Source organism: Oncorhynchus keta, chromosome 8 (assembly GCF_023373465.1).
Source record: "Oncorhynchus keta strain PuntledgeMale-10-30-2019 chromosome 8, Oket_V2, whole genome shotgun sequence".
Classification (NCBI taxonomy): domain Eukaryota; kingdom Metazoa; phylum Chordata; class Actinopteri; order Salmoniformes; family Salmonidae; genus Oncorhynchus; species Oncorhynchus keta.
In genome coordinates this window covers 13,631,049-13,646,518 of record NC_068428.1, presented here as the reverse complement: position 1 = coordinate 13,646,518, position 15,470 = coordinate 13,631,049, and the positions used below count along the sequence as shown (strand labels likewise).

At 42.2% G+C, this 15,470-nt stretch overlaps 1 protein-coding gene across 2 annotated transcripts in view; it reads left to right on the top strand.

The window, feature by feature from the left end:
• LOC118386816 (S-adenosylmethionine decarboxylase proenzyme-like) overlaps positions 1–14,446 on the top strand; it is a 29,392-nt gene extending 14,946 nt beyond the window's left edge. The window contains exons 2-9 of one of the 2 annotated variants that reach the window (XM_035774672.2): positions 3,316–3,402; positions 8,137–8,263; positions 8,448–8,550; positions 8,751–8,793; positions 8,938–9,082; positions 9,698–9,790; positions 9,884–10,039; positions 10,181–14,446. In XM_035774672.2, coding sequence (XP_035630565.1) covers positions 3,316–3,402; positions 8,137–8,263; positions 8,448–8,550; positions 8,751–8,793; positions 8,938–9,082; positions 9,698–9,790; positions 9,884–10,039; positions 10,181–10,324 — 898 coding nt within the window. In that variant the 3' untranslated portion in view covers positions 10,325–14,446. Of the gene's footprint in view, positions 1–3,315; positions 3,403–8,136; positions 8,264–8,405; positions 8,551–8,750; positions 8,794–8,937; positions 9,083–9,697; positions 9,791–9,883; positions 10,040–10,180 lie in introns of both variants that reach the window. The other variant, XM_035774671.2, reaches the window with a different exon arrangement.
• Positions 14,447–15,470: the final 1,024 nt, after the last annotated feature.

Below are 15,470 nucleotides of genomic sequence, written 5' to 3'. Positions count from 1 at the left end.
TTCCAATATGCTTCAAGCAGACCACCATAGTCCTTGTGCCCAAGAACTAAATGACTACAGACCCGTAGCACTCACTTCTGTAGCCATGAAGTGCTTTGAAAGGCTGGTAATGACTCGCATCAACACCACATCCCACAAACCCTAGACCCACTTCAATTTGCATACCGCCCAAACAGATCCACAGATGGAATCTGTATTGCACTCCACTGCCCTTTCCCACCTGGACAAAAGGAACACCTATGTGAGAATGTTATTCATTGACTACAGCTCAGCATTCAACACCATAGTGCCCTCAAAGCTCATCACTAAGCTAAGGACCCTAGGACTACGCACCTTCCTCTGCAACTGGATCCTAGACTTCCTGACAGGCTACCCCCAGGTGGTGAGGGTAGGTAGCAACACATCTGCCACACTGATCCTCAACACTGGAGCTCCCCAGGGGTGCGTGCTCAGTCCCCTCCTGTACTCCCTGTTCACCCACGACTGCATGGCCAGGCACGACTCCAACACCATAATTAAGTTTGCTGATGACACAACAGTGAGACAGCCTATAGGGAGGAGGTCAGAGATCTGGCCGGGTGGTGCCAGAATAACAACCTACCCCTCAACGTAACCAATACTAAGGAGATTGTGGACTACAGGAAAAGGAGGACCAAGCACAACACCCCCATTCTCATCGACGGGGCTGTAGTGGAGCAGGTTGAGAGCTTCAAATTCCTTAGTGTCCACATCAACAAACTACATTTGTCCAAACACACCAAGACAGTTGTGAAGAGGGCACGACAAAGCCTATTCCCCCTCAGGAGACTGAAAAGATTTGGCATGGGTCCTGAGATCCTCAAAAGGTTCTACAGCTGCAACATCGAGCATCCTGACCGGTTGCATCACTGACTGGTACGGCAATTGCTCGGCCTCCGACCACAAGGCACTTCAGAGGGCAGTTACATCACTTGGGCAAAGTTGCCTGCCATCCAGGACCTCTACAACAGGCGGTGTCAGAGGAATGGCTTAAATTGTCAAAGACCACAGCCATAGCTTGTTCACTCTACTACCGCATGGCAAGCGGTACCTGAGTGTCAAGTCTAGGACGACAAGACTTCTCAACAGTTTTTACCCCCAAGCCATAACTATTTACATTGTGTGCCCCCCCACAACCCCTCTTTTACACTGCTGCTACTCTGTTTTATGCATAGTCACTTTAACTATACATTCATGTACTTACTACCTAAATTAGCCCCAACCAGTGCTCCCGCACATTGGCTAACCGGGCCATCTGCGTTGTCCCACCACCCGCCAACCCCTCTTTTTCCGCTTCTGCTACTCTGTTCATGTATGCATAGTCACTTTAACCATACCTACATGTACATACTACCTCAGTAAACCTGACTAACAGGTGTCTGTATATAGCCTTGCTACTCTTTTTCTTTTTTCTTCAAATGTCTTACTATTTTATTCCTTTACTTACCTACACTTTTTTTTCTCGTGCCATTGTTTAGAGCCTGTACGTAAGCATTCACTGTAAGGTCTACACCTGTTGTATTCGGCGCACGTGACAAACTTTGATCGGATTTGAGAACCATTTTGTGTTTAAGTATAATTTGAGTGAAGCTTTTAGTTAGAGGCTTAAAGATTTAATATTTCGTGAAATTGTAACCAACACATAATCATTATGCAATTTGTGTATGATAAAAACAAATACTTTTCTGGAGTAGGCAGTGTCATTAGTAAGTAAACTGATGGGACAAATGGGCTAGTATTGACCTCCATGGTTGCAGAATCTTATCTAGTTTAGCTAACTTTCTATTAAAAGTAATCTAAAGTTCGTTAGATTTGAGATGTGAATACCAAGTATGTCTACTTCACCATCTGCCCATTTGATTGGTAAACACTATTTACATAATATGGTACACACTAGGTTTTAATCCAGAGGCTAGAAAATTGATAAAGATAGTCAATGAGACTGCAGGGATCCAGTTTATGGACTTAAGATAACTAGTCATCGGCAATTCATTGACCCTTTGTTTCTATCCCCTGGATTTTAAACCCCATGATCTTTTTGGCTCTCACATTTCAATGGCCATAATAAATAGATATGGAGATGATGGACAGCCTTGTAAAAGCTCAATACTTTCTGAGAAGTAACCATTATTTACTATGTTTCATCTGGGGTTGATGTACATAACTTCAACCCATTGTATAAGAGATTTGTCTTAAAGTAATCCAGGCATTTATATATAAATTCTAGTCATACTTTATTAAACACCTTTTCAAAATCGGCAATGAAGACCAGACTGGTTGTCTTTATGTTCAATTGTTTCAAGTAAATGTTGTATATCACCCATGAAAAAAAAAAAAAACTAATCAGGATGAACAAGACTTAAATTCTGTACTATGCATTTTTCCAGGATTTTGGCATAACATTGAAGTGTTAGAGGCCTCCAGTTTTTAAATCTGCCATCTTCATTGTTAAGACCTGGGTCCTGTTTTAGTAAGGAAGTCAGACTTTTAGTACCTGAGGGTACCATTTGTATAAGAGTAAAACATGCTAATGGCTATTGAGTACATCAAAGGTCTGATACCTCCAGTGGTACACTGTCAAGCCCTGGTGTTTAACCAGATGGAAAATATTTTATTGCCTCAAGTTCTTCTGTAAGTTGACTTTCATTTGTCTACTTGTGTGCTGCTATAACCCCTTGCTTTAGTTACGCTCATGGCGTTCGCTAAATATTTTCATAAACTGATACATTTCACTGAACTTGAAATATAAAGATTAGCTGGCTAACCACTAGCACGTGGCCTTCTGAGACCTGTTCATTTTCTTTAGCCTAATACCTGTTACAAGAAGTTAGGCATTATTAGTGCATTAAGCATGGTTCTAGTTAAATTTGTAACAAGGGCAATTTCATAGATGGACTTGCAAGCCAGATCAGTGAATATTGCACACAAAAAAAGCAGCTAACTATTTTTGATTTATTTGTATTGATCTTTGGAAGGTTTATGTAGCCTTGATCTTTGGAAGGTTTATGTAGCCTTGATCTTGAAGCCCTGAATTAATTTATTGCTGACTGTTTTTAAATGCTGTGTATTTGACCTTTTTAATTGTACAATGATGCTTATTTAGAACACTTCTTGATGTATATTGTGAGTCGCCATACATTTGTAGTATTTTTAGGCTATATTGCCCTGCCCTAGTGTTGCTCAATGTTTTTGTTTTAATGTAGTCTACTAGCAATAGAACTACAGATGAGGCTCTGTTGGTTTTTATTGAGAGTTTAACTTCAGTAAAAAATGAAAAATAAACATTTTGTCTTTCAGGTTTGAGTGGGACAAACTTCTGGAGAATGTGCACTGTTTGATCATAAGTGTGACGAAGACCGACAAGCAGGAAGCTTATATACTCAGGTGAGTAGCGACTGGATCCCTGTTCTGTTTGCCACTGTCACCTTGGCACGTACCTTTTTCCTCTTCCAGATTAGGAGGCAGGTATTAGATTTGGGTCATTTGTAATCTTCTCATTACGAGTGGCTGCATTGGAAACTGTCTTCTCCCCTGGGGTGAAGGGTGTCTCTGGCTCTATTCTGAAGGGCCTAATGGCCTGGGTCTTATCCAAACCCAGGTGTTAAGTGCCAGCTTTTGGCCCCCAAAAAAAGCAACTAAAAAAAACTGGCAGAAGGAGAGGGAACCCATTGCAAAACAACGCTTTTTTAAAAGCCATTGATGGAAATGCTTATTGGTCTATAGGTTAATTTGCATAGTTTGGTGGCTTTAAATTGGCGCATGTCTTAAGTCGTTATGATTCTCATCACACCACATACAGATGGATACAGAACTTTGAGCGGGACACTGTCAGACAGTGCGAGAGCTGCTGCTACAGTTCCCGTTGCTGCTCGAGTGAAACATGTGTTTATATGACTAATCATTGCGAAACCTTCCTAAATGCAATTTAATGTTGATGGTTTTGATGGCCACAATTTTAAATGGCTGCTTTGTTTATTTATTCATTCTCCACCGGTAGTTGGAGCACAGTTTCCCATTAACCATTCAAGTGCTGGCAACAGTAAGCAGGCTTCAGCTCATCAGACCACGAGGCAAAGAGCGCTGGAGGCAGTATGCATTTTGAAAAGCATAGTTCATTGTTACATACACTTCTTATTATGAGTTATGGACTTGTGTTGCAAAGAAGCCGAGACGATGATTTTCTATAAACGTGGAGGCAATTATTTTAGAAGACCGTGCCATTGAAACAAGTAGCTTATTTCTGTCGTGTCCTATTTGTTTTCAGATTAACTTTAATTTTCCAGTATCCAAAGGCACAATCCTTGTCATATTAACGACCCATTCGTTGTTGGCTCTTCAGAACTCGCTTATTTTAATCTCACATGTGCAGTGCGCTTTTGAAATCTGTTTTTCCATCAAACTGCATTATGGCACAACGTGCACGTAGTCTACTGCCGTGTGAGCATTGCTGCAAAGCTATGTGGAAACTGGTTTATCACTGTTTTTAAGCTAAATGTTCTGATCAGCCTCAATACCTTAAAGTTATTTTGCTGTACTGGTTGTATGAATTTGGAAGCTATCGTTCCACAACTGTCCCAGTCTGGAGTAGGCCATTTCTTTCTTGCACAGAACGACAAGCATACCAGTAGTATAGGTCAACTTTTCTATGTGGGATAGTAGATAGGCTAGTGATTTTGCTGTTTGTTACTACTCTTATTGGCTGTGGAAAAGTGAACCTGTACAGTTAATCTAAAATCTTCAAAGTGCGTGTCGGAATTCGGTAAGGACTCACACCGTTGGGTTGTGTGTTCTGTTAAGATTCATTACCGTAATCTAAATGTGATTTGTTATTCTGAGTACCGTGGGTGGATGCCATAATCGCATTAAGCACCCAATCCATATGTCCTGGAAACTTTCAAATGCTGCCAGTCAAACTTTCTAACGGAAACTTGAATAAAGCTAATATTCTACATTGTTTTTTCAATGAATATAAGTAATGAGTTGAACCTATTTTTAAAAAATATTTTTTTAAATAATTGGTTGAGTACTGTGGATGGTTACAAATATCGCTGTGAGCTTCCCAGGGTTAAGAACATATTTTAGACCATGTATTCCCAAACTGGGGTACGTAATGCCGTCGGGTACGCCAAACAAAAATGTGATTCAGATTTTAAAAATAAATGCAGAAATTAAATTGTCGCCTAAGTAGCCTCATTTCACTACCAAAAATGAAACCATCTAGTGTTCAGCAAAATAACACCATGTCAAATACAGGTAGCCTCGTCAAATAATTTAACATCCAATCACATTAACCGTTACTCTCTCGTGGGAATTCCACTGATCTGCATGTAGCCAAATGTTGGTATCTGTACTGATGGTGCAAAAGCCATGACAGAAAGACATATGTGGTAACGCGTGTGCAAGCAGTTGCTCCCGGTGCCACTTGGGTACACTGCAGCATCCACCGAGAGGCTCTGGCTGCCAAGGGAATGCCTGACAGCTGGAAATATGTTTTGGACACTACAGTGAAAATAATATATGCCATTTAGCAGACGCTTTTATCCAAAGCGACTTACAGTCATGTGTGCATACATTCTACGTATGGGTGGTCCCGGGGATCGAACCCACTACCCTGGCGTTACAAGCGCCATGCTCTACCAACTGAGCTACAGAAGGACCAAATGGCATACTTTGTTAAAGCAAGGCCCTTGAACTCATCTATTTTCTGCACTATTCAATGATATGGGCAGCGACCATGTAATGCTTTTACAACATACAGAAGAAGTGTGCTGGTTATCAAGAGGCAAAGTATTGACAGCTATTAAATTGAGACTTGCTTAGTTTTCTCTACTGACCATTTTTCATTTGTCTGACCACTTACACGACTGGACTATCTGGGTGAATTTATTTTTTTTCCTTCGCCTGAATGATCTTAACGTAGGATTACAGGGACTCCAACTATATTAAATGTGCAGCAAAAATTGAGGTGACGATTAAGAAGTTGGAGATCTTTTCTGCCTGCATTAAGGACAACACACGGGTCTTTCTGTCATTTGTATGATTTTTGTGTGCAAATTAACTCAAGCTTACGGACAATGTCAATTGTGATCTTGCAATGCACCAGAGTTGGGTGCGCAATTACGCAGGTACTTTCCCGACACGGATGACACAACTGTATTCGTTATCCCTTTCATGTCTCCAGACCACTTACCGATTTTTATCTGAACAAGAGAGCCTCGTCGAAATTGCAACATGCTGTTCTGTGACTTGAATTTCCTCAGATGCTCAATGTTCTGCCTTGACAAATCACATTAAGACTCTGATGCCCTTTGCAACCACGTACCTATGTGAGAGTGGATTCTCGGCCCTCGCTAGCATAGACTAAACACAGGCACAGATTGAAGTTAAGTACGACACTAACATTGCAGCGTTATGTGCATCCTTTCAAGCACACCCTTCTCATTAACCTGTGGTGACTTCACACCCTTCTCATTAACCTGTGGTGACTTCACACCCTTCTCATTAACCTGTGGTGACTTCACACCCTTCTCATTAACCTGTGGTGACTTCACACCCTTCTCATTAACCTGTGGTGACTTCACACCCTTCTCATTAACCTGGGGTGACTTCACACCCTTCTCATTAACCTGGGGTGACTTCACACCCTTCTCATTAACCTGGGGTGACTTCACACCCTTCTCATTAACCTGGGGTGACTTCACACCCTTCTCATTAACCTGGGGTGACTTCACACCCTTCTCATTAACCTGGGGTGACTTCACACCCTTCTCATTAACCTGGGGTGACTTCACACCCTTCTCATTAACCTGTGGTGACTTCACACCCTTCTCATTGACCTGGGTTGACTTCACACCCTTCTCATTGACCTGGGGTGAGTTATTCTCAATTTTCGATGACCAAATAAAAAGCAACATTTTTGATTATTTGTGCCCTGGTCCTGTAAGAGCTTTTGTCACTTCCCATGAGCTGGTTTGCAACCACTCGCTCTTATGTTTAAGTGTATTGTAGTGAGTGTATGGCAGGCTTAATGTCAAAAAAACATTTGAGTGCGCTTACCCTGGTGCATGAGGGGGTACGCGGCTGAATATTTGAAGGGGTACGGGACTATATAAAGTTTGGGAACCACAGACGATTAACATAATAGTAAACCTTAAAGTTATTCCTCGGATCCCTTGGCCAAAATGTGTTTAGTCCTTTAGTAATGGTCATTAATAAAAACGTATTTGCTTTCTGGCTGTGGCGGACCAATGGACAAGGGTGTCTGAGTTGTGAAGGCCCGAGGTCTCCACTCCTGCTGGTTAGGTCCCACCTACAACCCTCTGAGAGAGCGCGCAGATCACAAGGGAGGTGGTGGATCTGCCGACCTTGACGGGATCAGAGCAAGCTGCGTAGTGAAGTGGCAGCTGTCCACTGTTGATGTTATGGGAACGGCATAGTCATGATTCAGGAAAGGACTACATGTGATTGCGTGACTGCAAGTAGACACAACATGATTGTTGATCTTCAACTCCTATCGTCTCACTGGCTATGCTATCGTCAACTGACTGTTCCTTATTACAAAAAAACATTACCCTGCACGTCTCCCTAGAAGTAGTCTGACTAATGCCTTGTTTACACTGGCAGTTTGACGTGAACCTCGTTTCATTTAAGTTTTTTGTTAAGTGGGCCCTCAAACTCAACTCTGGACCTCAAAGCCAGTTTCACTGAATTTTGCCATTGTTCCTCTAATCAGGGACTGATTTTTAGAACTGGGACACCGGGTGGGGGCAATTCATGATCAAGTAGAATGGAACCAACGGGCTCCAGACCTCGTAGGGTAAGAGTTGAATACCCCTGCTCTATAGAATCATTTGTAAGCTGTCACTAGAGTAATGCCTGGCCACGGGGTGGCATGTCATGGTGTCTTTAGGCTGGAAGGCTTACAACCTTAACTGGAAGTCGTAGAAACTCAAACCTGGGGAAACTAATGTGTCAGTTTTAATTCTCAATACATTTGGTAATATTGGATGTCAGTTGCGTTCATGTCACAAATGTAGGCTTAAGGCTATATTTAACTTTTACATGTGTAAGATGTATAACTTCTCTTCCTTTTCCCTTTCTGTCCCTTTCTCTTTTCAGTGAGAGTAGCATGTTTGTCTCCAAGAGACGTTTCATTTTGAAGACATGTGGAACCACCCTCTTACTGCAAGCACTGATGCCTCTGCTGGAACTGGCCAGAGAGTACTGTGGCTTTGATGCCATCGAGGTCAGTGTGACACCCACGTATGACCTACATGTTTCTTAGAACCAAGAATTACCCACCGCTTATAAACTATATAATACGTCAAGTCCTTGTGTGAGGCTCATGTAATCGTCCTCTTGTTTTGTGTTGACGTTCTCGTGGACAGGATAGGTCAGAGGTTCTAACTCCATCTCCTCACTACCTACAGAATTTCTTCTATTCTCGTAAGAACTTCATGAAGCCCACCCATCAGGAGTTCCCTCATCGGAACTTCCAGGAGGAAGTGGAATTTCTCAGCCAGATTTTCCCAAGTAAGTACTAATCCTCCCCCATGCTCTACATTTATTTATTGTACTCTAATCACCATGGGCGTGGCTGGTAATTAATGTATGGGGTTGAGTCGGCGACGCTATACAGGCTGTGCTGTTGTATTCTCTACTGATTTTAGGAGACAAGAGTATGAGACATGGGCACATGATAGAAAGAAATGACATGGGGTTCTCTTTTCCAGATGGAGCAGCGTACTGCATGGGACGTTTGAACTCTGATTGCTGGTAAGGTCATCAACACTTCATACTGAAGGAATATACTCAAGATACTGTCCCATTAATGACAACGAATAATGCAGTGGACATTGCTGTTGTGAAACTTTAACTGCGCTGACCAGTGCTGCTGCATGTGTTCATGTTTCCCTGCAGGTACCTGTTTACTCTGGATTTGCCAGAGTTCTGGGAGAACGAGCATGCGGATCAGACTCTGGAAGTTCTGATGAGTGACCTTGATCCAGCAATTATGGACCAGTTCTTCATGAAAGACGGTGTTTCTGCAAATGATGTCACTCGTGTAAGGCCCACTGACTAGCTATGTTCTATATTGGTTGATTCCTTTAAGAGTGTTCACTCAGTTTGGGTACTGTTCAGGGGGACCTGTGAAGACATTAATCTATTGTGGTTTTGTCTAATGACCTTCCCTAGTGATTGGTACTAGTATGGAAAATATCTGGGATGTATTTTTTTTTTATATGGTATTTGTTTTATAAAAATAACTTTCGCAGTTGAAAATGTGACTTCCATGTCTCTGAAGTTGTGACTGCTGGCCCAGTTGATTGCCCATTGGGCCAGGTGTGAATTTTCGGGGGGCCCTAACTTACCGAACCAGTTGGTATACAATTGGAAGCTCATCAACTGATGTCCCATGAGCAGACAATTGTTGATGGTCTGTGGAAGGGGTTTTTGTGCATGCAGGGATAAAAAAACAATTGTGTAGGTGAATGGGAAGAATATATCAACATGGCGATATGCCTTGCTCATATCGATATTAAATTATCTCAATTGCCGCCACTAGCAATATTTCCCCCCTTGTTTTATAGATAAACACCATCGTAAAGCTGCCTGTTCATCAGTCAATTAGTAGTTGCTGTTTTGTAGTGCAATTATTAGTCAATTTCTGTCTTTTCAGATGAGTGGAATTCGTGACCTGATACCAGGTTCTGTGATTGACGCCACAATGTTCAACCCTTGTGGCTACTCAATGAATGGAATGAAGACTGATGTAAGTGGATCTTGTCAATGGTCTTGTCTTCAGGGTCTTCTCTACAAATACACCTGGGACATTATAGAAAACCAATGTCTTTTTGTCTTACAGGGAACTTACTGGACGATCCACATCACTCCAGAGCCAGAGTTCTCCTATGTCAGCTTTGAAACCAACCTCTCTCAGACGTCCTACGATGATCTGGTCAGGAAAGTTGTGGACGTGTTTAAGCCAGGAAAATTTGTGACGACGCTATTTGTTAACCAGGTACGTTCTCTTTCAAAATGGTTCCGTTGTTGCTTGTGGATGTTTGGCTCTTTTACAGAAATGTGCTTTATAATGGACTATATATGGCTTCACTGTGCTTGGCATTTTCACCTTTAACAATCTTTTTATTTTTTACTGTAGAGCTCCAAATGTCGCAGTGTCTTTTCTTCCGCCCAGAAACTCGAGGGGTACAAGCGCCTCGACCGCCAGTTGGCCCAATTCAACGATTACAATTTTGTCTTTACTAGTTACGCCAAGAGCCACCAGCAGAACCAGCAAAGTTGAGGTTTAAGAATGAAAAAGAAGCGTAAGAAGAAAGGCGGCTGCGTCGCGGGGCTCACCCCCTGCGGCTGCCTTTCTGTCCTAGCGGAGAGGCCCACTCCACTCTGCTGCCATTGTTCAGGATTTCTTGGCATCGAGGCCACAGGCCCTAATAGTTTAAACTCTAGTTTGAATTGTATGCATTGTTGTACCTATAACTTAGCTCTCTTGCATGAAAGTTATTTTTTCTGTTTAGATAGTCTAGTGCACTCTTGCTGTGATCTTGAAGTGCATGTAGAGCAATTAAACATGCTCTGTTTGAGGCTGTCCAGCCTGGCCCAGTGCAGCGGCCCCTTCCTGCAGGTCTCCCCCCTCATTCCCCACAGACAGGGCTTTCGTGCCCACTAGTCCAGGGCCCTGACATGCCCAGATGGGTCCACCTCTATGTGCTTACCGATTTTATACTTTTTTTTGTTTAAGTTGAAATGCAATCTCCCCCCTTCACTGATTTGCTGCTTATTTGATCTGTTGCAAAAGTGTCCTTTTTTTTGAGTGCACTTTAAGAAGTTTTCAGCTCGAGCAGGACTCCTCAGTACCCAAATGTGAAACACCAATTATTTTTTTTGGCATATTGAATTTCAAGATGCTTCTAATCACTCAAAGATCAACATGTGAGCTTTGGGCCATAATGTTATTTGTCATGTTGCATCAACCTAGTTAATGAATTCCTTAAATCAAAATGCCTTTGTCAGTGTTTCACTACCAGAGGATTGGAGAGGGCTGACTGCTGGGCAATGTGATCTAGTTCTTGGCTGTAAACTGCACCGGAGCCAAAATAATTATTGCTAGAATTGGGTTCTCCCCCATGTTCAGTCAGCCATGCTTCTCTCCACCTCGACAATACATTTAGCTGTTGAATGTGTCCATAAATAGACTTTTTCCCATGCAACAGTATGCGTTAGTGTACATTTAAAACATCAAGTTGAGTATTTCATGGTATGGGATGTGTAATACATGTTTACATTTACACCAAGGCTCCTACATTAATAAACTGGGTGGTTCGCGCACTCAATGCTGATTGGCTGAAAGCTGTGGTATGTCAGATGGTATACCACACCCCCTTGTGCCTTATTGCTCAAGTATACTGCACCAACAGGTAGCGTCTGGTTCTTGGAATTCTCAGTCAGTTTAAACACTTCATTTATCCATTAATAATTGAAAACATTATTTTAAAGTCCAAACTTGACACTAGATCAGTCATGTAAGAATAAAGGCTGTGCTAACTGAATGTTGAGGGGCATGTTTAGAATAGCGGAGCCTGTTGAGGGGCTTTATCTGAATGTAAATGACTCAAGGAGACTCTGTAGTCACCTTGTCGCTGTGGTGTGGGCCAGAACAATGCCCTCTGCAGTCCAGCAAGGTCAGCCATTGTCTCCCGGCCCATAACACACAGTGAGACTCAGCTGGCCCCAGAACCATGCTTGACAGTGGCACTCCTGGCTGCACCGTGTGGCCCTGAATGGAAATAATGACTCAGACTCTGCTTAGTGCTGCGGTTGCCCAGCAAAGCATTTCTTTCTTTTTATAAACAATGTACATCCTCTCCCCCCTAATACAGGAATCGGTAAGCACACAATGGAGGCCCACCAATCTGAGCATGCCAGGGTGATCCCGGATCATTCCACACAACTGTTGCATAAACCATTTAATTAATTTTATTGTGCGCAGACATTTTGCAGTGAATTGGTCCCAAATGTGACGCCCCTGCAGTTTTTTTTTTTTTTGGAGCACAATCAATACCCTTTGTTCATTGATGGGGGGGTCCTGTGGTGCATGTGACTACTAGTTCTGTATTGCTTGACAGTGTAGTGTAGCCTGTTCCTCCTGTGTAGAGTGATGTGCATCACCTTCCAGTTTCATCAGCTCATGTAGATGGGACTGGAGCATCCTGGTGTTTTATTGAACGGGTGGGTGGGGGTTAATGTTTATCCACTTTGCCACTATAGTGCTGAAGGCAGGCCTTAATCTATATGGTTACTATACAGATATTGATGTTTAAAATATATATATATTTTTTAGGATGTTGGTTTGTCTTTTCTGGCTGGTCAGTAAAATTCATGATGCTTCCCCTGCCAGTGAATGCAGATTGATTTGAATTTGCTGACAAACCTGAGGTGGATAGGGAACATTTGTTTGACTGCTGTTTTTAAAAATGTATTTTAAAACTGCCGTTTTCTGGCCTGCCTTTAGCACTTCTGAGCGTTGTAACCTGCGTTGCCCCACTGTTAGGAACTGTAAGATCACGCTAGTTCAGAAAGCTCTTAAAACACCAGAGAATGGCTCATTATATACACAAGTCTGGACATCCCTTAATTTGTGCTTTCGGTCATTTCAGCCACACCTGTTGCTGACAGGTTTGTACAATGTCCATAGACACACATTGGCTGTAGAATGGCCTTAACGAAGAGCGCTGACATTCAATGTGTCACCGTCATAGGATGCCACCTTCCCAACAAGTAAGTATGTCCAATTTCTGCCCTGTTAGAGCTGGTCAACGAAGTGCTGTTATTGTGAAGTGGAAACATCTAGGCACAACAACGGCTCAGCAGTGATTTGGTAGACCTCACAGGAGTGCTGAGTGCTGAAGTGTTTTGAGATATATATATATATATATTCATTCTCGGTTGCAACACTCACTACAGAGTTGCTTCTAGAGGCTGGTAGGACCGTTGGCACAAGAACCGTTCGTTGGGAGCTTCATGAAATGAGTTTCTATTGACGCGCAGCCAAAACATCACCATGCACAATGCCAAGGAGAACGCTACCTGCCCAATGCATAGTGCCAACTTAAGTTGGGTGCAAGGGGAATAACGGCCAGAGGCTGTTTTTCATGGTGCGGGATAGGCCCTTTAGTTCCAGTGAAGGGGTCGCTTATCTCGACAGCATACAATCGACTACTTGCTTCCAACTTTGTGGCAACGGGGGAAGGCCCTTTTCCTGTTTCGGCATGTCAAATCCCCCGTGCACAGAGGTCCTTACAGAAATGGTTTTTGTCGATCGGTGTGGTTGAACTTGACTGATCTGCACAGCGCCTTGACATCAACCCCGTCGAACACCGTTTTTAGGATGAATTGGAACGCTGACTGAGCCAAGCCTTTATAGCGCTCAACATCAGTGCTCGACCTCACGAATTCTCATGTGGCTGAATGGAAGCAAGTTCCCGCAGCAATTTTCCAACATCTAGTGGAAAGTCTTCCCTGAAGGGTGGAGGCTGTTTTTTAAAGCAGCAAGGGGGGACCAACTGAATATTAATGCCCATGATTTTAGAATGAGATGTCTTGCGGTGTCCCTGTACTTTTGGTAATGTAGTGTGATGTTGTACCGTAAACGACGACAACCATTTCTCCCCAGGAAGCTAAAATTGTGGCTGACGTTGCAAGGGGACCACTAGAATTAGTTCATGTAAGGACCTGGGCAAAGTTGACAATTGGAATATCTTCCCTCCAACATGTCTGTCTTTTTGGAATGGTTTCTTTTTTTTCTCTTTTTCTGAGGACCAACCTTTGCCAGGTATCCTTACCTGCAATGTCATTCTTATGCCTGTAGTGACCAGCCTCCTTTTGTGTTCTAAGAGCTGTAGTGACTGACTGGTTTAGGGAATAAGCACCAGCACATTTCACAAAATAACTTTTGGTTACGGTTTTTGGATGAAGTCATATTTAGACTTGGTGATCTGCATATGGGTTAGTTCTGTTGGTTTGGAACATTTTTTTTAGAAGCTATATTTGTTTTGTTTTTTTTGGGGGGGGGGGGTGCAATTTTGCCTACGGACCAACCATGTTTTTGGCCAACCCATTTTTTGTTCAGTGTTCCAAACTTAGTTTCTAAAAAAATATATATATATATATATATATTTGGATCATGAAATTGTTCTTGCCTTACTTTTTTTTATTTTTTATCCTGTGCTGTGTTTTCTGGGGAAGGGAAAAGTCAAACACCTCCCCTGATGTGAGGGTGAACTTACAGGATGGACTTGAAGGGAAAACTTTGCTGTTCTAATTATTTTGCTATACTTTGGATGGTCAAGATGTGCTAAATATATCTGTACTATGAGCTTGATGCTTTAATAAATAAAGATGACTCTTCTGTGTGACTTTTTTATCAGCGTTGGGCATAAACTGAAGTACAGCAGTAAGTCCAGGCCACTGTGCATTGAGTTAACTAGAATATCCAACATGTACATAAATATATATATATGGCATTGATAACGCAAGTGTTAGGCTCAGGTCTGATGCTTGACCTCCCAAATCGGAGCATGACTGGTCGTGATTCAAAAATGTTAAATTAATTGGTAAACATTTGAAGTTACACGTTTCAAGTAACTATGTCTCGGGCCACGTTTATCGTTTGCTAAAAACCAATACATGGTCCCGGGACCGAGTTTGGGAGACACTGCTCAAGAAGATAGGCAGTCTCAGCAAGGCGATTATGCTGCAAGCAAAGGAAGTCTGCTGGGGACCACTATTGGTTAAAATGTGCACCTACACTATCTAAATAATTAGCCCTTTTCAGATCTCGGAAATATGTCCTGTATTTTAAATATACTAAATTATCTTTCATGAATGTATTTAAGATACAAAATTTAACATTTTAAAATAAATCGTAATGAAAACAAGTTCAGAGAGTTTGGGTTGGTGTTGGGTTTGCATAAACCAAAAAACATGAATTTAGTAATCGATTACTTTACCCCATTTTTTTCCTATGAGATTGCTCAGAGGCGCGTTTGATCAGGTGTGATTACAGCTTGGAGTTTTTGGAAACATTTCATGCGCAGTTTGAGCTACTCCAGGCTCAGTGCTGCACTCGTGAGTGGCTCAAATTGGAGGGTGACATTAGCAACTACATTATCCTTATAACGTAATCTGTGATGTGTTCTTGAACCGATTACTTTAACATCTAATGAAATATAAACAATGAATGCTACCATGATTGTGTTCTAAAAAAAAATATCCACGAATATTGACAACGAAGATCGCCATTTGCACCCCAGTATCTCTACGTGCACATTCACCTTCTGCACATCTATCACTCCAGTGTTTAATTTCTACATTGTAATTATTTCGCCACTATGGCCCATTTATTGCCTTACCTCCCTAATTTTACTTCATTT